This window comes from Staurois parvus, unplaced genomic scaffold (genome assembly GCF_062004578.1).
Source record: "Staurois parvus isolate SC_StPar_1 unplaced genomic scaffold, SC_StPar_1.0 ptg000357l, whole genome shotgun sequence".
In the NCBI taxonomy this organism is placed as follows: domain Eukaryota; kingdom Metazoa; phylum Chordata; class Amphibia; order Anura; family Ranidae; genus Staurois; species Staurois parvus.
The window spans coordinates 1,394,545-1,418,830 of NW_028318153.1; the positions used below are offsets into that span (position 1 = coordinate 1,394,545).

Genomic DNA, 24,286 nt, shown 5'->3' on the forward strand with positions numbered 1-24,286 from the left:
ATCAGCTGTGTCCAGGGGCGGACTGACAACGCATGGGGCCCCCGGGCAGAAAGGGATCATGGGCCCCTGTGTCCTTGCCCACACTCAAACCACACCCAAAAAAGCCTATGAAAGGTACCAGGGGCATCTCATGGGGCCCCCTACTGACCCCGGGCCCTCGGGCAGTGCCGAGTTCCCAAATGGTCAGTCCGCCCCTGGCTGTGTCCAATCACAGCTGATCACCATGGAAATACACTTGCTGGTTATTGGTAGTACTTTCCTCATGCTGTCACAGCATGAGGAAAGTATCGGCAACTGTGAAAGAAGAGATCTACACTGATTATCACTGCAGCCCCAAAAGTGCCCAACAGTGCTGCCCATCAGTGCCTAACAGTGCTGCCCATTAGTGCCCAACAGTGCTGCCCATCAGTGCCTAATAGTGCTGCTCATCAGTGCCCAGCAGTGCTGCCCATTAATGCTGCCAGTAAGTGCCGCCTATACGTGCGACCAGTCAGTGCCACCAGTCAGTGCTGCCAGTCAGTGCCCTTTAGTGCAGCCTATCAGTGCCCATCATTGCTGCCTATCAGTGCCCATCAGTGCAGCCTCACCAGTGCCTCCTCATCAATGCTCACCAGTGCCACCTCATCAGTCATCAGTGCCGCCTCATCAGTGCAGGCTATCAGTGCCCATCAGTGCTGCCTATCAGTGCCACCTCATCAGTGCCCATCAGTGCTGCCTATCAGTGCAGCCTCCTCAATGCACATCAGTGAAGGAGAAAAATTACCTGTTTGCTAAATTTTATAATAGAAACAAAAACAAACTTTTTTTTCAACTTTTTAATTTTTTTTTTAGTTTATAGTGCAAAAAATAAAAAAAACAAATGGTGATTAAATACCACCAAAAGAAAGCTCTATTTGTGTAAAAAAATTATAAACATTTCATATGAGTACAGTGTTGCATGACCACGCAATTGTCATTCAAAGTGGGACAGCACTGAAAGCTGGAATTTGACGTAGGCAGGAAGGGGGTAAAAGTGCCCAGTAGGAAAGTGGTTAAAGAAGAACTAAATCCATTTAACAGTTTCCCTAAAGAAACGCAAGTTAGATATGCTCAATAATGAGCACATGTGCAGTGTATACTACATTCACAGCATGCTTTTGGTGCTATCTGGCACAGTTGCTAGTGTGATTATCCAACACAACAAACACCTTACTCCTGCGCTAGGAAGGCTCTGAGGAAGAGGTTGTGTCCTCGAAAAGCGTTAGCCAGTTGGTCATCCAGGGTTCCATCGTATGGACTCAGATGTTGTTTGGATCATACATCTTGTTCAGTTTGACATGCCTGTGTTATTATGTCCATTGTGAGTATGATACCTACTTTTGTTTCTTCAATAAATTATTTTAAACGATAATGCACTAGGTCGGTGCGCCCTTTTTCTGTTTCTCCATTTGTAGCTAGTGTGATTATGTTAGCTCTCCACCAACCTTTGAAGCACTCAGATGGCTGATGTCATATCTTCTCAGCACCATGACAATGGTGGTTTAAATAGAATGTAAAATGGCACTGGTGTATAAGAAAATAGAAAAGTTTAGTTTAGTTTAACATAATACAGTGTGAAAATTAGGGTCAGGCTCAGAGACCAGTACAGTAATGTACACAGGAAGGTCACCCTGGTGGATGATGCGGGCTCACCCGAGGAATGGGGTCAAAGCACTAGCCGGCATTCACTAGTGCTCCTAATGGTGCAGATGGGTTTTGTTGCATGTTAGTACCAGGTTGCTGTCATCAGGATCGCTCCACCAGGAGGTGAGCAAGCCGGGGTCCAGTAACAGATATAGCAGATAGGGATCAAGTAGAAGCACAGTCAGTAAACAAGCCAAGGTTGGTGACAAGTGGTTGCAGGCTGGAATCAAGGGAAAGTGTAGTTGAGGAACAAGACAAAAGTTAGTAACAAGTGGTAGCGAAGATAAGGACAACAGCAGGAGCGACAGGAGCGCGATATTGTCTGGAGAAGAGCACAATAATCTGGCAAACAGGACGTGCAAAGGCATGGCTTAAAAAGGTTCATGGTTAACAAAGTACAAGACAAGATTGTCTACGGATCCGAGATAGGGAGCCATCCAAGCATCTCAGGTGGCTCAGCAAAAAGTGCCAGATAGAGCAGATGTCCTGGGTCCCGATCCAGGTCCTGACAACTTAATTAATACCCAAGCCTGTTGACTGGACAATAACCGAGCATCACCAAACCGGTCACAAAACTTATCTATCCACCTTTTCGGCAATTTCCTCTAGTTACATTTCCACCACAGTGTAGTGCAGTATATCTTAACGGGCTTACTGTGCTGCCCTTTGCCATTTGAGTTCAGTTCTGCAGAAGATTACAGGAAACAAATAAATGAATACATCTGTGTTCTTATATTAGCAGTATTTGTTATCCATCACTCCCTGCCTCCCCAATGATGCAACTGGGACTGTCCCTGGAATTCAGGGATGTCTGGTTTGTCTTGCATATCCAAACTCAAGAACAAAAATGTAATGTATTGCAGCTTACCCATCCTTCAAAAGTAATTCCACTTTTTTTAAAAAAATAAAAAAACATTCCGCTCTTGGTAATCTATATACATTGCAGGGATTTAAGCACACTTTGTTTTTGCAGATTCCTACCTTTTGTTATTCTGAAGAAATAGCTGTGTGTGTCCAAATACAGAGTGAATCTGTATGGGAGTGTCTTTATAATTATCAATCAGCTGCTGTACTTGCAGGGCTCTAATGAGGAAAGTAGCAGGGCCTGCATCCCTTTAAAAGTGATTTCCCTTTGGGAGTATCTCAACAAATTATGACATTTTTGTTGCATGGGATGCCCAAAATCTGATTTGCATCTTAGTGCAGATTTCTGAGAAAATCAGTGAGCCAATCAAACAAACAGGAAGTGACATTTCTGGGGGGCATTCTGTACACCATCTGTGCACAGAACAGCTTCAGCTAGCAATATTGCATTGTATTTCACAGAAGGTTATAGCACTGCAGATTAAAAAGAAAAGGTGATTTTTTAATACCATTCAATTACAATATGACTTGTGTCACAATTGTATATGTGTCAGCACCTGTGGTAGTGAGCTCTTATTGATCCTCAACTTGGGGTCCTCCAGGGCGCAGAGCCTAAGCCCCAGCCTGCTTCTTCACCAGAGCCCTTGATGGTGGGGATGGACTTGCAGCAAGCTGGGACCAGGTCGCGGCCTCCAGGTACGCCCAGCTGAGGTTGAGGGTACCGCTCGAGGGAGCAGAGTATAATGGGAGGAGACAAACGGAATCCGATAGGCAAGCCGAGGTCAGGACAGGTGGAAAACAAGCAAGGTCAGAGGTCAGAGACCTGTCCTTCATAGCCGAGGTCGGTACACGAGTAGTCAATGTAGGATTCAGACAGTAGTAACATACGGGAGCTCCGACAACTAGGAAGTTGCTCAGGCAAAGTGGCCCGGTCTGAGCACGTCTCATATAGACAGGCAAACAAGGAAGCGGGCCAGGAAGTGATGGAAGGGAAGGAAATAAAACCCAGAGGACAGCAGACGACGCCCATAGATGAGCACAGACAAACACATGAGAAGGGATCAGGAACAGGACTGCAGCAAGAAGGTAAGAACACAAACAAGAAACTGCAGGCTAACTTGTGACAATATGCTATTCATTTTTTTAATTTGCTAATTTTTTTCCCCATGAAAGTGGAGTAACTCTTTAAATATGGTGGCTGAATTAGCTTATTTTTTTTCTTTCAAGTGTTTTTCCTTTTATTTTCTTTTGGTGATCATACCAGTAACACTCTTTCTGTCTTAGGGTAACAATGCTCATGGATGGTACTGTAACTATAGTGGAGCAGAATTGTTACTCTAGGAATTATTTTGGGGCTACAGAACACCTCACCATATCCTCTTCCCCATAACATAAAGGGAGGTGATTTGTGGTTCACAGAAGTGGGTACAAAACTAACTGATAACAGTTGGCAGAAAGCACAGGAAGTCAAAATATTTCTAGCAAGATCACTGGGTATTTTTGTACTTATCAAACAACATATAACAAAATATTTCATTAGTATATTTACCAGACCAAAAAGGAGCAACTTAACAACGTGTTTTGCTAAGGTTTACACATGCTTTAAGAAAATTCAATTTCTTGGCACTGTCTTAAAATTACTCAGGCACAAAGGGGTTAAACAACAGATAAACACTCAATTATATTATGAAATGGATACCAAATATATATATTTGTCACAAAGTATTGCCTAGAAGAGCCTAGAAAAGTAAAGCATTATAGTAATAATATCCTATCTTCCCATGATGACTGTAGAGAGCTTTAGAGTCGTGAAGGTTTATACTGCACTTTATTTTCTGGTCTATGTTGTCTGGAAGATGATTTTGATCTTTTTTTTTATATTTACTTCTGAAGGTGTGTGATAGAAAAGTCCGCTGATGGGCAGATTGTGTTCAAACTCACAATCTCGGAGAGAGAAACCGTGTTTTATTATCGCACTGTAAATGGTTTGCAGCCGCCTATAAAAGTAATGACACAAGGGAGATTTTCTGTGAAGAGATGGATTCATCTTAGTGTGCAGGTGGGTAAAAATACATAACATTTGGTTAAACACAAAAAGCTTTCAAAATAACGTGTGAAAGATAAGCTCTAGAGATCTAACTGTAGCATCCATGGTGTGCATTCTTCTTTGCGCTTGTATGTATCTGATGAAAGTCATATTTCTATATCCCTATGCCGTTCCATCAATTGTTCATCTTGTAGTGTTTTTTATGTACTGGTAGCTTAATGAGTGTTTGTCTTGTACAATTGGAATGAGGAACATCATATTAATAATGTAATAATCCAGTACTTGTAATCCAATGCTTGTACACACCCTGCCACTTAAAGATGAGCTATTTTATTAACATGGGCCTTTACCAAGGATATGTACCTTGGGTCTGCACCCAGTTCCACCCATCTGCTGTCCTTCAACCCAATCCGAATGCTAGAAAGAGCTCTATTATACCTATCCGGGACATCTGCAGTGGGGGGGTCACAGGGTCCCCTATCAAAGGGCAGCATCTAAGCTAAGACAGGGCTACATAGACAGAGCTTTAGATTGGGTTGGAGAACAGATGTGGGTGGAACATTGGGGTAAAGTGTACTTTAGATCTGCTTACAAAGTAGCTAAAATAGTGTACCTTGAATTTTGCACTGGGATCAGTTTTGGAAGCTTTTTGACCTGTAAACAGTGGACTGGTAAAGGTGTCCTCAAGTAGCCATCATACTGTATAAACACATAATTTACCCAGTAAGGGTTCTCTGTGTTGCTGCAGTCATAAAAAATGAGAATGCCCATTGGTTCCCTCACCCTCTTCTCACCACTCTTGTCGGTGGGTTTCATCATTACACTGCTGCTCCTTTTTGCCAGTGTAGGTAGCTTGGTAAATAGCTGGAAAATATGTCCATTTACCAAAAAATCTTAAGAGACCGGTTTGGATTTCTTGTGCAACATCATTGGCGGAATTATCTTTTATGACATGCTGATTTGAATAGATCGTGGAATGTAAGATATTAGAGCTTGCATAAATACAAAGGAATTGAGTGCAGTTCCATCACAGTCCAAAGTGATATATAGTATATTATATTGTTCATTTGGAGTGAAGGGCTTTTTGACAGGGGAATTACATTACGTTTTTATTTTTTGTACAATAAATACATATGTAGGACAGCTTCTTAATTATATTATGATGTAGATTTTTAGAGTCTGTTATACAGGCCTTTTGTATGTTTTAAAAGAATTGATGTAGCTTGCACAAGTTTGGTATGTGCTGTCATTATTTTTTTACTCTGTTCCTGTTCTATTCTGTTATGTATTAAATTATTTTTTAATATTTTTGCCCTGTAACGCTACACTACTTTTTAAGATGTATATATAATTCAGCACTGGATTTGTGATCTTTCATAGGAATATAAATAAATAGTATATACAATCATGTGCAATCGTTAGACATCATTACCTTTTTCAACAAATTTGAACATGCATACATTAGATCTTGATTCAAATAGTGCCTGTGATGGGAGTCACTTTGGGTGGGGGGCCCATGGAACCCAGTTCACTTTGGAGAGGTGGGGAGACCCCTGTTTCAGCTCCCCATATCCCTCTTATGTGTAAATCACCCTGTGCCTGTTAGGGGTACAGGGTGATCTGTCCTAATATTGTGTGGGCTTTGTCTCCGACTGTGTAGACATGTTTAGGAGATAGGTGGGGTGGGGGTTGTTGATTGTTTAATGTTATGTGACTGCATCCCATTGTTCTATTGTTTGGCATGGGAGCAAACTATTATGGGATGTATGTGTTTATGTGTATTAGTGTAGTGGTGGGGTGTCTCCAGCAGGCCTCCCTCCTGATGGGACTGTCTGCTGGTGTAAAGTTTGAATACCTGTGTGTCTCTTGTTACTAAATGTAGATTGTCCCACCCTGTGTCATTATGCAGGGAGGGGGGATTGTCCCCTGAGTGTATATATCTTGTATCTGTGTTTACTTCAAGTCTGGTGTTGTCTAGTCTTGTATGGTCGGCTGTGGTGTCTGTTGTCGGTAGTCGGATGGGGAATCGGTATTCTAACGGAAGTACTCAAGCGCAGTCTGGGTCAGTTCCGTTACAGTGCCTACAGATAAAGGTGATGTACTTGAACAAATGGCACATAATATTGACATGGTGTATTCATTTTCATGACAAATGTGTCATTTTGAAAAAGTAAGTACACCCCATACATTTACCCCTGATATTAGACACCTGATATTTTACCAAAGCTCCTCCAACGGGGCTCCTAAAAAGATTGTAAAAAATAATAAAAAATACGATTGAAAAATAAATAAATGAATAAAATGGTTAAAACATAACAAAATAATAAAATAACAAAAATAAAAAATTACTGATAGAAGTGGCGGAACTACCAGGGTCGCAAAGGTCGCACTTGCGACCAGGCGCTGGTGTTCCGCCACTGGGTTTGGAGGAAAGAGCCTTGGGCTTGGGGCTTATTTTGCTACCTGCAACCAATAAATAAAGCTGGCTGTTTGTAGTTTTACTACCTGCTGTTTGAAGTCTGACTGTGCATCCTCCAAAGGTGACCACAAGACTGGACTGTTGCTATTTATATATACACTGCTCAAAAAAATGAAAGGAACACTTTGAAAACACATCAGATCTCAATGGGGAAAAATCTGCTGAATATCTATACTGATATGGACTGGGTAATGTGTTTGAAACGTAAGGATGCCTCAACATTTGATGGAAATGAAAATTATCAACCTACAGAGGACTGAATTTAAAGACACCCCAAAAATCAAAGTGAATAAATGATGCAGCAGGCTAGTCCATTTTGCTGAAATTTCATTGCAGCAACTCAAAATGGTACTCAGTAGTTTGTATGGCCCTCACGTGCTTGAATGCATGCCTGACAACATTGGGGCATGTTCCTAGTGAGATGACGGATGGTGTCCTGGGGTATTTCCTCCCAGATCTGGACCAGGGCATCACTGAGCTCCTGGACAGTCTGAGGTGCAACATGGCGGTGTCAGATGGACCAAAACATGATATCCCATAGGTGCTTTATTGGATTTAGGTCAAGTGAGCATGGAGGTTATTCAATAGAATCAATTTCCTTCATCCTCCAGGAACTGCCTGCATACTCTCGCCACATGAGGCCGGGCATTGTTGTGCACCAGGAAAAACCCAGGACCCACTGCACCAGCGTAGGGTCTGACAATGGGTCCAAGGATTTCATCCCGATACATAATTGTAGTCAGTGTGCCATTGTCTAGCCTGTAGAGGTCTGTGCATCCCTCCATGGATATGCCTTCGCAGACCATCACTGACCCACCAGCAATACGGTCATGCTGAACGATGTTACAGGCAGCATAACATTCTCCACGGCTTCTCCAGACTCTTTCACATTTGTCACATGTGCTCACTGTTAACCTGAAAAGCACAGATTCTGGTGAACAATGGCAAATGCCAATCGAGCTCTATGGTGCTGGGCAGTGAGCACAGGACCCACTAAAGGACCCTCATGAAGTCTGTTTTTGATTGTTTGGTCAGAGACATTCACACCAGTGGCCTGCTGGAGGTCATTCTGTAGGGCTCTGGCAGTGCTCATCTTGTTCCTCCTTGCACAAAGGAGCAGATACCGATCCTGTTGATGGGTTCAAGACCTTCTAAGGCCCTGTCCAGCTTTCCTAGAGTAACTGCCTGTCTCCTGGAATCTCCTCCATGCTCTTGAAACTGTGCTGGGAGACACAGCAAACCTTCTGGCAATGACATGTATTGATGTGCCATCCTGGAGGATTTACTATAGGGGGGATGAATTACTATATGGGGGATTAATTACTATGGGGGATGAATTACTATATGGGGGATTAATTAATATGGGGGATGAATTACTATGGGGGATGAATTACTATATGGGGGATTAATTACTATGGGGGATGAATTACTATATGGGGGATGAATTACTATGGGGGATGAATTACTATGTGGGATGAATTACTATATGGGGGATGAATTACTATATGGGGGATGAATTACTATGGGGGATGAATTACTATATGGGGGATGAATTACTATGGGGGATGAATTACTATATGGGGGATGAATTAATATGGAGGATGAATTACTATATGGGGGATGAATTACTATGGAGGATGAATTACTATATGGAGGATGAATTACTATATGGGGGATGAATTACTATATGGGGGATGAATTACTATGGAGGATGAATTACTATATGGGGGATGAATTACTATATGGGGGATGAATTACTATGGGGGATGAATTACTATATGGGGGATGAATTACTATGGGGGATGAATTACTATGGGGGATGAATTACTATATGGGGGATGTATTTTCAGTTTTAAAAATGTGGCTCTCAAAATAAATTTCAATCGTGGTTTTGGCGAGATTTGGCTCAGTTGAAAAAAAAGGTTGCCCACCACTGCCCTAGCCAAATGCAAAACTAGTGAAAAACAGTCAGAAAAGATGAGTAGGGAAAGAAAAGTCAGTGGCCTCCACCTGAAAAACCATTCCTGTTTTAGGGGTTGTCTCATTGTTGCCTATCTAGTGCACCTGTTGTTAATTTCATTAACACCAAATCAGCTGAAACTGATTAACAACCCCCCTGCTACTTAACTGACCAGATCAATATCCCAGGAGTTTAATTGACTTGATTCTATACTCTGATTAATAAGTGTTTCTTTAATTTTTTCGAGCAGTGTATGTATATATATATATATATATATATATATATATATAAAATATTTTTTTCAGTTACAAAATCCAAAAATAACTGTCAATAATCTATTGCTTCCACCTACAGAGTAACTTAACCAAAATTTCACAGTGGGAGGAAGCAAATGTAATTCACTCTGGGAGCAGACATGGCCCTAGGGATTAATGTAGGGATTACTGTCCGCATTTAAATGTGTCAATTCCATTGCACATCTTTTATCCTTTTTATATTAACTGTGTATGGTTTCTTATGGTCTCTGGGACTGGAAAATAAAAAGAACTTTGACTCAACAGCAGGATTTAAATATGATCTTTAGTTAAACAACCCACAGCTTTGAAAAAGCATCATGTCATGCGGATTCCTTTGAAAGACTGGCTGATTTATGAATGTTAACTTTGAAAGCTAATTTTTTATAGTGTTATGGGCAGTGATGTCACAGGAAACATTTTCCCCAGAGATCCCTGGACATTTAACACCATGCCAGTGCTGGAGCTTCCTCAATGCAAAAACCTAGGGGCTAATGCTCCTCCTTTCTCTGACCTGCCAACACTGGACAGGACACAGGAGAACACCTTAATAAGTACATCACTTTAATGAAAAAGTTAAATATTAGTCAGTCTGGGATGTCAGTGGTTGGGGGATATTACACTATGTGGCCCTTTCTATTTATTTGAGTTCTGGTGGGAACCTGCCAAATCTACAGAACAGCTGCATCCATCCAGGTACCAGGCCATGAGGGATATGCTGACCAGATCTGACCAGACCAGGATGATGACACAGGAGGTCTAGTGATATTTCACACAAATGCGCATAAAGATTGCGTATCTGGTGAGTGCGCAGTCTTTATATTTTATCACCTGATGGTCCTGTATATTGGACGTCTGAAGATCACCCTGGATCTTAAGAGCACCCCTTCATTGGACTGTTTTCACTCTCTTCACTTTAGTGACATTACTAACTTACAGTCACCATTTATTATTGTGTAATCATTTATCATTTGTCTGGATATATAGCGCTGCACCTCCCTCCCTTTTCACATATTAGTTGAAAATAGACTAAATAATAAAGCATTTTATTTGGTTACTGATTTTTCTTACTTACATGCTATGGAAACTGATTTGGGGTCCTATAGCAACTTGCCCACCAATTGGGAGCAGATAGGACACCCTTTCTGGCACCTCCTGCAAGACATCAGGGTTACAATGCTTTTTTCTTCAACCCTTCCCTATCAGAAGACACTCCTGTTGAGTTGTTAACTTCCATGGATGCCCTGGAAGTGTCTATGAGATGGTTGCAGTTCCATCTTTGTTAAATGTTTGTGTCACTTTTGCGACAGTATTCTGACTGATAAGTATAACTTTGCTGATCTTCCTTTAGCCTTCACCTTTCTTATGTAAAGAAATTATTTTCTTTCTCAGGCCTTGTGACATTTCTCTTCCATGTAGTGCCATTGCTGACAGCGTGAAATGAGAAGGGGTTTTCTTTAAGCAATGTCCTTTTATAATCAACTGTCTGCTGGACACCTTGTTTTTTTTTTTATTGTATTTTTTAATGCGAGATTGCAGTTAACAAATAGCCACAACATTTGGTCAGTAGGACAATACAAAATTGAAAACATACAGTTTCTTATTATAGTATGAGAACCAGGTATCAGTGCTGGGTCAAAGGATGGACATTAAAAAACAAAAAAAAGATGGATGGCGGATGGTTTAACAACTAGCAGATGATGGAATGAGGAGAGGCTTTAGCTGCTAAAGGGTAAAATATTTCTAAATTTTAATTAGAGGGTAAGATATCAAATGGAAGGTCATTGGTTAACAGTCTGGTTTTAACCCATTGTGTGTATTGAAAACATTGCACTATTAATTTTTGGGTATCTGTAGGCAAGGTTTGAATGAAAGATTCCCAGATATCAAAGGCCTCCACCCATTCCATGTTACATAGTTAGTCCGGCTGAAAAAAAGACAAAAGTCCATCCAGTTCAACCATTAAATAAAAAAAATATTATAATCCTATACCACAGTTGATCCAGAGGAAGGCAAAAAAACCCAGCAAAGCATGATCCAATTTACTCCTGCAGGGAAAAAAAATTCCTTCCTGATCCCCCGAGAGGCAATCAGATATTCCCTGGATCAACTTTACCTATAAATGTTAGTATCCAGTTATATTCTGTGTATCCAAGAAATAATCCAGGCCTTTTATAAAGCAATCCACTGAGCTGGCCAGAACCAACTTTTGAGGGAGTCTATTCCACATTTTCACAGCTCTCACTGTGAAGAAACCTTTCCGTGTTTGGAAATTAAATTTTTTTTCCTCCAGGTGTAAAGAGTGCCCCCTTGTCCTATGTGATGACCTCAGGGTGAATAGCTCTACACTGAGTTCACTATATGAACCACTGATGTATTTATACATGGAGATCATATCCCCCCTTAATCTCCTCTTCTCAAGAGAATAAATTCAGTTCCTCTAATCTTTCCTCATAGCTGAGCTCCTCCATGCCTCTTATCAGTTTGGTTGCCCTTCTCTGTACTTTCTCCAGTTCCCCAATGTTCTTTTTGTGAATTGGTGCCCAAAACTGAACTGCATATTCCAGATGAGGTCTTACCAATGATTTGTACCGGGGTAATATGATATATCTCTCTCTCTGGAGTCTATACCTCTTTTAATACAAGAGAGGATTTTGCTCGCTTTAGAAACCGCAGCTTGGCATTGCATGCCATTATTAAGCTTGTGATCTACCAGAACTCCCAGATCCTTCTCCACCATTGATTTCCCCCAGTTGTACTCCCCCTAGTATGTAAGATGCATGCATATTCTTAGCCCCCAAGTGCATAACCTTACATTTATCAACATTAAACCTCATCTGCCACATAGTTGCCCAATTAAACAGTGCATTGAGGTCGGCTTGTAAGTTGAAAACATCCTGTAAGGACATTATTCCACTGCACAGCTTCATGTCATGTTCAAATACTGAAATGGTATTTTTAATCCCATACCCTATATCGTTTATAAATATATTAAAAAGTAAGGATCCCAACCAGGGGTGGACTGACCATTTGGAAACTCTGGCACTGCCTGAGGGCCCAGGGTCAGTAGGGGGCCCCATGAGATGCCCCTGGCACCTTTTTCATAGGCTTTTTTGAGTTTGGGCCAGGACACAGGGGCCCTATGATCCCCTATTGCCCAGGGGCCCCATGAGTTGTCAGTCCGCCCCTGGTCCCAACACTGAACCTTGGGGTACACCACTGACAACCCTAGACCATTCAGAAAAACATAAGAGAGTTTGTCTATAAACAAAGAAACAGTGGGGGGTGATGGGTAGATCCATTTATGTAAAATGTTTTTTTTGTGCTACAAGGGATATGACAATTAGGATTTGTTTACATCCTCTTGAGATTTTAACACCTAGTATGTTGATAAGGCCAAAGAGTGCCCATTCAGGGATTAGAGGTAAGTAGTTTACTAAGAGTGTGGTAGCATAATGCACAACTGTGTTCCACAATCATTTAATCTTGGGACATGCCCAGAAGGCATGGAACAAGTCAGCATCTAAGGGCTCGTTCACACTTGACTTTATTTCTAACTCTTGACAAATGACCCTATAGCGTTTGACAGGCGTTTGGGAAGCATTTTTAACGCTCCTCAAATGCTCCCCAAAAGCCCTATGCACAGTTTTGAGGCATTTTATAGGTGTTTGCCAAGTGTTAAAACAGTACCACAAACGCCTATAATCAAGTTAAATGATATTAATGTTCCGCAAAAGCGTCGCAACTGCACCGCAAACATCTGCCAGGCGTTTGAGGAGCGGTACCATAGACTTGAATGGGAGGATTCAACTCCTCCTGACTCAACATGAAGCGCCAGTTTTGCCATAACGCATGACATTTCAGGGAGCAGGAAGAGGAGCTTAGGCCCATAAGATATGAGCGATGTGGAGATACATAAGAATGATGGAAAAACTGAAGCATCATCTTGCAGTATGCTGGACACCGGTTTAATAAATAATTAGACTCACCTGTAGTTGAATTCTTGTTATTTAGGATTTGTTGTGTACAATTTAGCTTTGCTCCTAAGGCTTTCATTGAATTATATTCCTCTTTTCAACATGGTCTTGAATTAATTTGTTAGGAAAAAATTTTCTTGCGTGTGCAAATTAACAAATCTTGTTTGCAATCAATGGCCCGCATTTGTGGGAGTATTTAGTAGTATAGTGTCCCATAGAAAATGTTGATTCTGAAAGGAAAGTAAAGGTTTTCTGACAAATCTGTTGGGGTGTACTTATTTATGCTGAGCACTGTATATACATTATATTGCCAAAAGTATTGGGACACCCCTCCAAATCATTGGATTCAGTTGTTCCAATCACCTCCATGGCCACAGGTGTATAAAATCAAGCACCTAGGCATGCAGACTGCTTCTACAAACATTTGTGAAAGAATGGGTCACTCTCAGGAGCTCAGTCAATTCAAACATGGTACCGTGATAGGTTGCCACCTGTGCAATAAGTACATCCGTGAAATTTTCTTGCTACTAAATATTCCATGGTCAACTGTTAGTGGTATTATAACAAAGTGGAAGCAACTGGGAACAACAGCAACTCAGCCACGAAGTGGTAGGCCATGTAAAATGACAGAGCAGGGTCAGAGCATGCTGAAGCACACAGTGCGTAGAAGTCGCCAAATGTGGCCTTCAGATTAGCACAACAACAGTGCGTGGAGAGCTTCATGGAATGGGTTTCCATGGCCGAGCAGCTGCATCCAAGCCTTATATCACCAAGTGTAATGCAAAGCGTCAGATGCAGTGGTGTAAAGCACGCCACCACTGGACTCATGGTTCTCTGTCTGGAAATCCGACGTGTCTGGGTTCGGCGGTTGCCAGGAGAATGGAACTTGCCTGACTGCATTGTGCTAAGTGTAAAATTTGGTGGGGGGGATTATGATGTGGGGTTGTTTTTCAGGGGTTGGGCTTGGCCTCTTAGTTCCAATGAAGGGAACTCTTAAAGTGTCAGCATACCAAGACATTTTGAACAATTTCATGCTCCCAACTTTGTGGGAAATTTGGGGATGGCCCCTTCCTGTTCCAACATGACTGTACACCAGTGCACAAAGCAAGGTCCATAAAGACATGGATGAGCGAGTTTGGGGTGGAGGGACATTGACTGGCCTGCACAGAGTCCTGACCTCAACCTGATAGAACATCTTTGGGATGAATTAGAGCAGAGACTGCAAACCTGGCCCTCTTGTCCGACATCAGTGCCTGACCTCACAAATGCGCTTCTGGAAGAATGGTCAAACATTCCCATAGACACACTCCTAAACCTTGTGGACAGCCTTCCCAGAAGAGTTGAAGCTGTTATAGATGCAAAGGGCAAACCAACTCAATATTGAACCCTATGGACAAAGACTAGAATGCCATTAAATTTCATGTGCGTGTAAAGGCAGGCATCCCAATACTTTTGGCAATATAGTATATACAGTGGGGATTGAAAGTTTGGGCACCGCAGCTAAAAATTTGTAATAATGTGCATAAAGAAGCCAAGGAAAGATGGAAAAATCTCCAAAAGGCATCAAATTACAGATTAGACATTCTTATAATATGTCAACAAAAGTTAGATTTTATTTCCATCATTTACACTTCAAAAATAACAGAAAACAAAAAATGGCGTCTGCAAAGGTTTGGGCACCCTGCAGAGTTAATATCTTGTACTGCCCCCTTTGGCAAGTATCACAGCTTGTAAACGCTTTTTGTAGCCAGCCAAGAGTCTTTCAATTCTTGTTTGAGGTATCTTTGCCCATTATTCCTTACAAAAGTCTTTCAGTTCTTTGAGATTTCTGGGCTGTCTGTCACGCACTGCTCTTTTAAGGTCTATCCATAGATTTTCAATTATGTTGAGGTCAGGAGATTGTGAAGGCCATGGAAAAACATTCAGTTTACGCCTCTTGATGTAATCTCCCGTGGATTTCGAGGTGTGTTTAGGATCATTATCCATTTGTAGAAGCCATCCTCTCTTTAACTTCAGCTTTTTCACAGATGGCATCAAGTTACCATCCAAAATTTGCTGAAATTTTATTGAATCCATTTTTCCTTCTACTCGTGAGATGTTCCCTGTGCCACTGGCTGCAACACAACCCCAAAGCATGATTGATCCAACCCCATGCTTAACAGTTGGACAGAGGTTCTTTTACAAGTATCTCTTTATAGTGGAATAGTGTACCACAACTCCAGTGTCTGCCAGATCTTTCTGGAGGGATCGTGCAGTCAAACGTGGGTTTTGAATTGTTTTTCTCACAATCCTGCGAGCTGTTCTGTCTGATATTTTTCTTGGTCTTCCAGATCTTGCTTTAACTTCCACTGTTCCTGATGACTGCCATTTCTTAATTACATTCCGAACAGAGGATATTGACATCTGAAAACACTTTGCTATCTTCTTATAGCCTTCTCCAGCTTTGTGAGCGTCAACTATTTTCAGTTTCAGTTTTCTAGACAACTGCTTAGAAGAACCCATGGTGCTGATTGTTGGGGCAAGGTCAGATGAGTCTGGGCATTTAAAACCTTTGAGATTGACATCACCTGGTCTTCCCAGACGATGATTGAGAACAATCCATGACACTGGCAGGTCTCAGCTTGGCAAAGGGGGCAGTGCATGCTATAAATTCTGCAGGGTGCCCAAACTTTTGCAGACGCCATTTTTTTGTTTTCTGTTATTTTGAAAGTGTAAATGATGGAAATAAAATCTAACTTTTGTTGACATACTATAAGAATGTCTAATCTGTAATTTGATGCCTTTTGGAGATTTTTCCATCTTTCCTTGGCTTCTTTATGCACATTAATACAAATTTTTAGCTGGGGTGCCCAAACTTTCGATCCCCACTATATATATATATATATATATATATATATATATATAAAATTTAAATGTTTTTCTACATATAATATAGGTGACCAATGTTTTGAAATGGCAATGACAATGACTCTTTCTTTTCTGTTCTGCTGTAGAAGGGCAGCAATCAGCAAAACAACATTCATATTTTAACATGTGAAATGGCTCTCAACCTTGCCACTACTGGGGTTTGTTGGAAGGAGTATGACTATCATGCAAGACTTTGGGCAGAGAATTGGGTTGATACGGACACATCAGCATTCAAAGAATGTAGATTCTGTGAAGTTGAATTTATTTGAAATCTTTAGAGAAAATAGCCGTTCTGGTAAAATCAATGCAGAAGCATATTTAAGGATTCACCCACTGTTGATCTAAAATAGTCTTTTTTTTCTGACTATAGTTAAATTGATTATTAGTACTCTTCTCTCTAATTGCATTCATTAATTATGCATCCCGTGTTTTAAGCCACCTTTTCAAAGCTTCTTCATCACTGGAGTACGTTATACATTAACTATTAATTATAACACGGTGACTGTGAATGTAAGATTTGGGGGTTGTCGGTGAAATATGCAGGTTCTAGTTAAGAAAATTAGGTAGGGCTTAATGAATTTCCACTGAAAAAAGGCACAAAACTGATTAAACACAATCTGTTTTAGAAGTTTTCCGGGATATGTCAGATTGATGTGGCTTTTCTTGCCTGCCTGTCTACAATTATAAAACATAATCTTTTTGGTAGCCTTTATTTTGCCTGGTCATATCAGTGTTATGCAGCCACAGTTTGGCAGACAGCGGCCTGTTAAAAGCTTCAGGAAGAAAGTTTAAAATCAAAATGCAAAGGGGAACTCGCTACCATATTACTCTCTGGAGGATAGGATGCTCTTAGAATGCCTATTGAAATCAGCATTATCATTTCAATACTTGTCAAATATGAGTCATTTCCTAGTTCAGGCAAAAAATTATTTATAAATCTTTAAATCCTACAGTTCTTTCAAGAAAAGGTTAAGGTACTTATGATTTAATGAAACGCCTTTACATCATAACTGTTTAACTGTCGTGTGAAAACTTGTCCTTTAAGACGGAGAGCCCCATCAGCAGAAGGCAGTGCTGTCTTGTGTATTATTAATGCTGTATTAAACAAAGTTACAAATGACTTGGGCTTTAAGATAATGATGGAGTACTTGTTGGCTCAGCTCTTTACGTAATGATAAAGCTGGGTCATCCCATGGGAGTAACTCCCTTTTATCACATAGTACATGGAAGCTGTTTGGCTTTTCTACGTGCCATGTTGAGTTTAATGTTGACCTGAACTCAAAAAGAGAAGATATGCTATGTTATAGTGAACATCTAGAAATGTAAATTGTACTTTAGAAACACCCTGAAAAATAATACTTTTTTTATGTAGGATTTCTGAAAAATAGCAGTGCACTTTCCGTGCCTAGGTACATCTCTGTCTTGAGCCTCATAGCTGTATACCTGTAGTGTAAGATCATCTGCCATCTCTGACTGCTAGTCTAGCAATATTTGGAATGAAATCCATTGTTGTCACTGCTGTCAATTTTTATGGATCAGTGCTTCCTTCACCTCTTCTGTTGCCTCTTGATCCCCCCCCCCCCCCCCAAGTCATCAGATCACCAGTCATTTGGGTGGAAGCTCTAACATGAGGAAGCAATTCCCTGTCTCTACCAAGATGATTACCTCCACACAGAGGCATTTCCTTTGCCTTCCCAAATTTTTACACATATATTACTTAACACCCAAAAATTCAACAAATTTAACAAATTCAAATAATGCTCTCAGAAATATAAATGTCCAAATACTAATGTCTCTATAGTGCTGATGCCAAAAAAACTTGTGTACTCTTCTATACACATGTGCTGGTGCAACACTCCACTTTTCCACATGCATGGATTCCAGTGCCGTGCTTTCCCCTCTGGTGTTCCCACACTCTCCGGGATCTGTGTGCTGCTTCTTGATCATTACCCCACCAGTCATCAGATCACCAGTCATCAGGGGGGTGGCTCTGACATGAGAAAGTAAAGCCCTGCCTCTACCAAGATGACCACCCCCACACAAAAGGTGTAGAGCAAGTCACAATAAGTAGGTAATGTGGAAAACATCAGGTGAAGGGAGACCACAGACAATACAGTTGACTTGTCATAGGTCATCTGGCTCTTTTTGGGCACAGCTTTCACTGGCTTTAGTACTTTCAGAGTCATTGGCCAGGAACAAGTATGCAGTCAGTGAAGTCAAAACTACTGATTTGCATGCATCTTATAGCTGCTTGAGCTGTAAAGAATGGTGTAGAAAAATCTGGTTATTAGTATATTTTTCTGCACTTTATGCTTTAAAGTGCTTGTAAAAGCTGAAGGTTTTTTTTAACTTCATGCATTCTATGCATGAAGGTAAAAAAACCTTCTGTGTGCTGCTCTCCCCCTTATACTCATCTGGGCCCCCTGACCAGTGACGTGCACGAGAGCCTCCGTTGTCCCGGGTCTCTCTTTCGTCATTGGCTAACAGTAAAGTAGGTAAGTTATCTTGAGTCAAGGGCTGCTACATCCCCAAATGTAATTACAAGAAAGATTGTCTCCCATGGGACTTTAATGCAGCTACAACAGCACCGATGCATAAAAAAGATCTTTTATTGATACAAATTCCATTTAAAATACTCAACAATAAAAACGCATCCAGGGTTGCGACCACTCTGACATTCTATGTAAGTAGACCATGGATTGCCTGTTTTGTTATCCCTTAGATTATATACTCTGGTTTTCATTACCTCCTGCACCCATCCATATAAAGATTCAATATTTTATGAGTAATTTAAACAATTTAAATAATAACAATGTTTGCAGCTGTATACCTTTTTGCAATATATGAAATAAATATGGAATCCTTCTTGGTCTCTTCCCACTATTTATGTACACAGTTGCGGGCTGTGGTCTCCCCCTATCCTGTCACAGGTGGCCATTTTAGCCATTAGCTGTTTGGGGGTTTCTGGCATTGGACAGTGCGGCCCCTGTGGGCCTCCAAGTCAATGTTGAACAACCTTTTCATGTCCTCTGGCAATCCATGTGAGTGATATATTTGTGTTAATGGATACATTAGGATATGTATTATGCCATGCTGTCCTCTCATTTTGTATTGTAGGTATTGTCATATCCCCATAGACACACTCCTAAACCTTGTGGACAGCCTTCCCAGAAGAGTTGAAGCTGTTATAGCTGTAAAGGGTGGGCCAACTCAATATTGAACCCTATGGACTAAGACTGGGATGTCATTAAAGTTCATGTGCGTGTAAAGGCAGGTGTCCAAATACTTTTGGCAATATAGTGTATATAGGGTAATATAAAAGTGGGCCAAATATATATAAATACCCATGGTTTTGTGATGGGATGTCCAACACACTGATATTGATAGGATGGTCAGGTGTCCACAGACTTCCAAAGAGGTTATTTGATTTATAATTTAGAAAAAAATATCTGGTACCTGTCCTGCAAAACATGCTGCTCTTGGCTCTCATGGCTGTCATTCACACTTAGACATGTAGACATATTGGGGTTTATTTACTAAAGCTGGAGAGTCCAAAATCAGACTCCCTTCTGCATAGAAACCAATCAGCTTCTAACCTCAGCTTGTTCAATGAAGCTTTGGCAATGAAACCTGGAAGCTGATTGGTTTCTATGCAATAGTGAGTCTGATTTTGCTCTCTCCAGCTTTAGTAAATAAACCCCATTATTTCAGCAAATGGGGAGGTTCAGAATTCACACAAAATCTCTGATTGGCCAACTCTGCCAAAGTATCACAAGGCCAAATGCCTAGGCATGGAATACACTGCCAACACTATGGAGGGCCTGAACATAATTTTCTGCAGGACAGATAAATTACATTTTTTATAACAGACATTATATAAAGGGGACGTATGAACCAAAAAGGGATGGGGGTGGAGGAGGGGTGATTTGGCTCTTGATATCTGGCACTAAAATCATTTTATTTACATATGCACCCCTAACACCCCCTTTCTTTCACTGTCCCTCAAAAATTTCCCTGCCCTGCAACCATGAGTGTCACTATCCATCAAAAGGCACCAAGCTGATACTTTCACAAAGCCGCACAGGTTGAGACAGAGGCACCAATTGACAGCTTCTGCTTGAGCCGCCAGTAAGTGCTTCTGGCTCAGAAAAATCCTGTGCTGCCACATGGTACCTTGGCATAGGTAAGATAAACTTTGATGGATCATGCCTTGACAATAGCAAAAATTCACTGCTAGCTTAGAAATCACTGTTTGTGAATTAACTTTAAAACCTGGTATTAATTTGTCAAATCATATACCGTATATGAGATATATATATATATATATATATATATATATATATATATATATATATACTCACAGTGTTACATTTATTTGCCGTTGGCTTTTACAAACATAGACCATATCTAATCTTTACAGTTGTCAATGATATCAAAACTAGTGATGATTACAAATTATAACTTCATGTGTTCACTGGACAGCCATTGTGAATAACTATTGCAGGCAATCTCTTACATTCCATTGTTCATCTCTCAAGAAAAATTATTGAGCAGTCTAACCTTTCTTGGTTACAATCATTAATATAAATGTTTCCACCAACACCACTGTACATTTTTCAATTGATCTTGTGCTGAAGCTTTTCATAGCAACATAAAGAACATTTTATATTTTTTTTTCATAAAAGGTGCACTAACTACCAGTCAAGATTACTGCACATGGTATACATTTTCTTCATGCACAAACTGTAAGGAAGCTGTAGAGTTATAAATTGGGGGCATTGTGTCATGATTTCCTAAAAATTAAATAAAAAATGAAACCCCAAAAATAAAATTTAGCACAAAAAAAACAAATATAAAACAAAAAAATAAAAATAAACAGCTATTCAGAAAAAGTGGAAAAACATAAAAAAAAAACAGACATAAAATATAGCACAAAGAAAAACAAATATAAAACAAAGAAAAATTATACTACTAATAACAAAACATCAAAACAAATATACAAAAACTAAAGTATAACACCTATAAAAAAGGAAAAAAAAAGTAGTAAAAAGCAGAACTAGCAAAAAGGTTGAAATATTTGTAAATAAGAAAATATGACCAAAAAACATGGAGGAATCAATTTAGAAATGAAAAGAAAGGTAATAATTAAAAAAAGGTATAGAACGGTGAAAAGAAACAACAAAATAAAACCGCAAAAAATATAAAAAAATAATTGAATTTTCACTTTGAAATAAAGGTATAGTTAAACTTATAAAAGAACATTTTTATTTTGAATGATATGACAGGACTATCGCAAGAGTGTTTCCCGCTATAAAGAAAGCTTCTTAAGAATTATTACCTTTATTAGATTGGTGACACCGAGCTTTAGCTATACATTGCTAACTTCTGTCCCTCTGCAGAGACAATTTTCTTTTCTTAAATAAACTGTCAGTGTAGTCTTAATATATTGTTTGCTCCCTCATACTCTGAGAATACAGCTGATATAAAACATGTATATGCTGCATTGGTAATGGTATCTTTAGTGTAGTTGACTTGAACAAATGTGTTTCCCTCATGGCTGTGTTAATGTGATAAAAGAAATTGGCTGTTCGTCAGGATTTGGCTGGGTAAAGACAGTAGAGATGGAACCACATTCCCCTTTTATACATTAACGCCAACAAGAAGTTTCTCTCTGAGTTATATTTCATACTGCACGTCTCTCCGTTGCGCAGAGATGTTGTAAAACATGAGATAATGTTACAAATAACGCACTGGGATGGCTGTATCTTTTATAATGATAACAGTCGGGAACTGAATGACAGTAACAGGCTGTAAAAAATATATATATTTAATAATATTACTGAAAACACAATTCCATCCGCACTTGTTATTTTTAAAAGCTTTTGTAATGAAATTCATGCATGGAAATCATGAAATATGAAAAACAGGGAAAAAAAATGGAGAGGGGGGTGACCTACTAAACAAATGTTTGTGAGCAATGCATAATAACTCGAGCATTTAATTTTTCATTCCTTAAAGAGGCGAGTTTCTGTCTTCTAATGGTTTGGGGAAATGTGCAATTTACAGAAATTGTAAACTGCAGAACCATGAAAGTTGTTTAGAAGCTAATCTGCGAGCGACGTAATGATAGTCAATGGCAAATTTGCACCCCCTTTAAGTAATCCATCCGGGATGTTTATCCTTCATCAGAGCTCCAGATCTGCTGATGACAATCACTTAGGATGTGAATGGGAGACAATTCATGTTTTCTTTTCTTAAGGAAATGAAGGTGCAGTCATTATACCTGCGGCGCTGAATGAGTGCGCTGTGATTTTCAAAGGGGGATTTCAGTATATGACAATCCTCTAATTGTCTTTTGTTACTGGAGAAAATTTATTTTACTGCAACAAAAGTGTTCTAGCCATTGATTGCTTATTCTGTTGTTTTACCTGGTGTGTTTATTAAGCAGACTTCAGCCCAGCATAAGTGATTATGCTCAGTTCTAAATAACTGGATGCAGCAAACTATCCAGATTTGCATAGAAAGCGCAGTCTTTGCTTCATTATAGGGGAGCCATAAATCAGATGTTAAAGCTTAACTCTAGGCAGGGTACTGAATGCAAGGTTGTATGTGCAGCTTTCCTAGGACTGTTAAGTACTTATAAAGGACCCAAAATTTGGAGGCTCAGATAGATTTTTGGGTAGGAAAGAGCCTCCAACCGGGATTGCGGATATTTTGGTCCTGTAAGGGTATACCTTCCTGCAATGGAGGGCTGAAAAGAGAAGGAAGCTGTCAGCAGGTGTCCATGAGGTGTGGTATGGAAGAGGACACAGCTGTGAGAGGACTGTGAACTAGCTACAGAGACACTGTCTGTGCTCCTGTGGAATTTCCTGGACCTCGAAGTAGACGGGAACCTTGAACCCTATTGTGGGACTAGCATACTGGCTGTGAGCTAATGTGTTATTTGTTATATACCTGAGTTATGGACTGTTTTGTTTAATTTCCTGAAGTAAGCTGGGTATGTTTGCCTGGTTTTTGGATGCAAAATAAAGGCTGTTCACTTTTACAAGCAGTTGACTAGTGCTAACCCTAAAGATTACTATACATACTGTATATAGTAATCCTTTTTTACCAACCAGCCATTTTTGCGAACCAGGCAGCATAGCTAGATCCTAATCCTCTACTACAAAAGCAGCATAGTCTGGTCAAGAACCTTCCCCTTGCCTGCTGATTGGACAGCGAAGCAACAGCAACTTCATGTGAGGTTATCCTTCTGTTCATTCAGCTTTTTCCTGCTGTTAGCATGTTTCCTGTTCCTACATGTGCACTGCAGCCAAGCCTGATTGAAAGCTAACCTTTGACATCTCTCTCCTAGTCTAAGAACGTACAGAGTAATACAAAAACTGATATTTAGGCAACATCAGATTACATTTTTAAAGCTTTAATATAAATCTGCTTGGTTAAATTAAATGTATAGATGGTATAAAATGTTTACTGTTCACTGAAAAAAACGCTGATTCAGGCTTTCTTTAGCTTAGGACTAAATACCTGATTCTGTGATCTCTGAGAAGGATTAGGGAGCACATTGGCTGATCCTGCCCTTCAGTAAACATCATGTGAAAAATGCTTACACCTTCACACCTATTACCAGCATTACTGGAGGATTGGAGCAGCATTTTCGCCACAAAAGGGGAGTGTTTCAGCTCATCTGTTACTTTGTATTTTTGCTTTCCAGCAAGAATTTTGACACACTACTATGCAAATGTTTTAGGCAGGTGTGAAAAATGCTGTAAATGAAGAATACTTTCAGAAATAGAAGTGTTAATAGTTTATTTTTTATCAATTAACTGGAATTAAATGGAAAGTAAATTAACAGAAGATAAATCCAAATAAAATCAATATTTGCTGTGACCACCCTTTGCTTGCAAAACAGCATACACTTGCACACAGTTTTTGAAGGAACTTGGCAGGTAGGTTGTTCCAAACATCTTGGAGAACTAACCACAGATCTTCTGTGGATGTAGGCTGCCTCAAATCCTTCTGTCCCTTCATGTAGTCCCAGACAGACTTGATGATGTTGAAATCAGGGTTGTGTGGGGATCAAACCGTCACTTCCAA

The 24,286-nt window shown here is 40.0% G+C and overlaps 1 protein-coding gene across 1 annotated transcript in view; it reads left to right on the forward strand.

Moving 5' to 3' along the window:
* The window catches only part of USH2A (usherin), a 1,035,348-nt gene that overhangs the window by 11,702 nt on the left and 999,360 nt on the right, over positions 1 to 24,286 (forward strand). Inside the window, exon 2 of the mRNA XM_089684798.1 lies at positions 4,420 to 4,585. Coding sequence (XP_089540924.1) covers positions 4,420 to 4,585 — 166 coding nt within the window. The remainder of the gene's footprint in view (positions 1 to 4,419; positions 4,586 to 24,286) is intronic.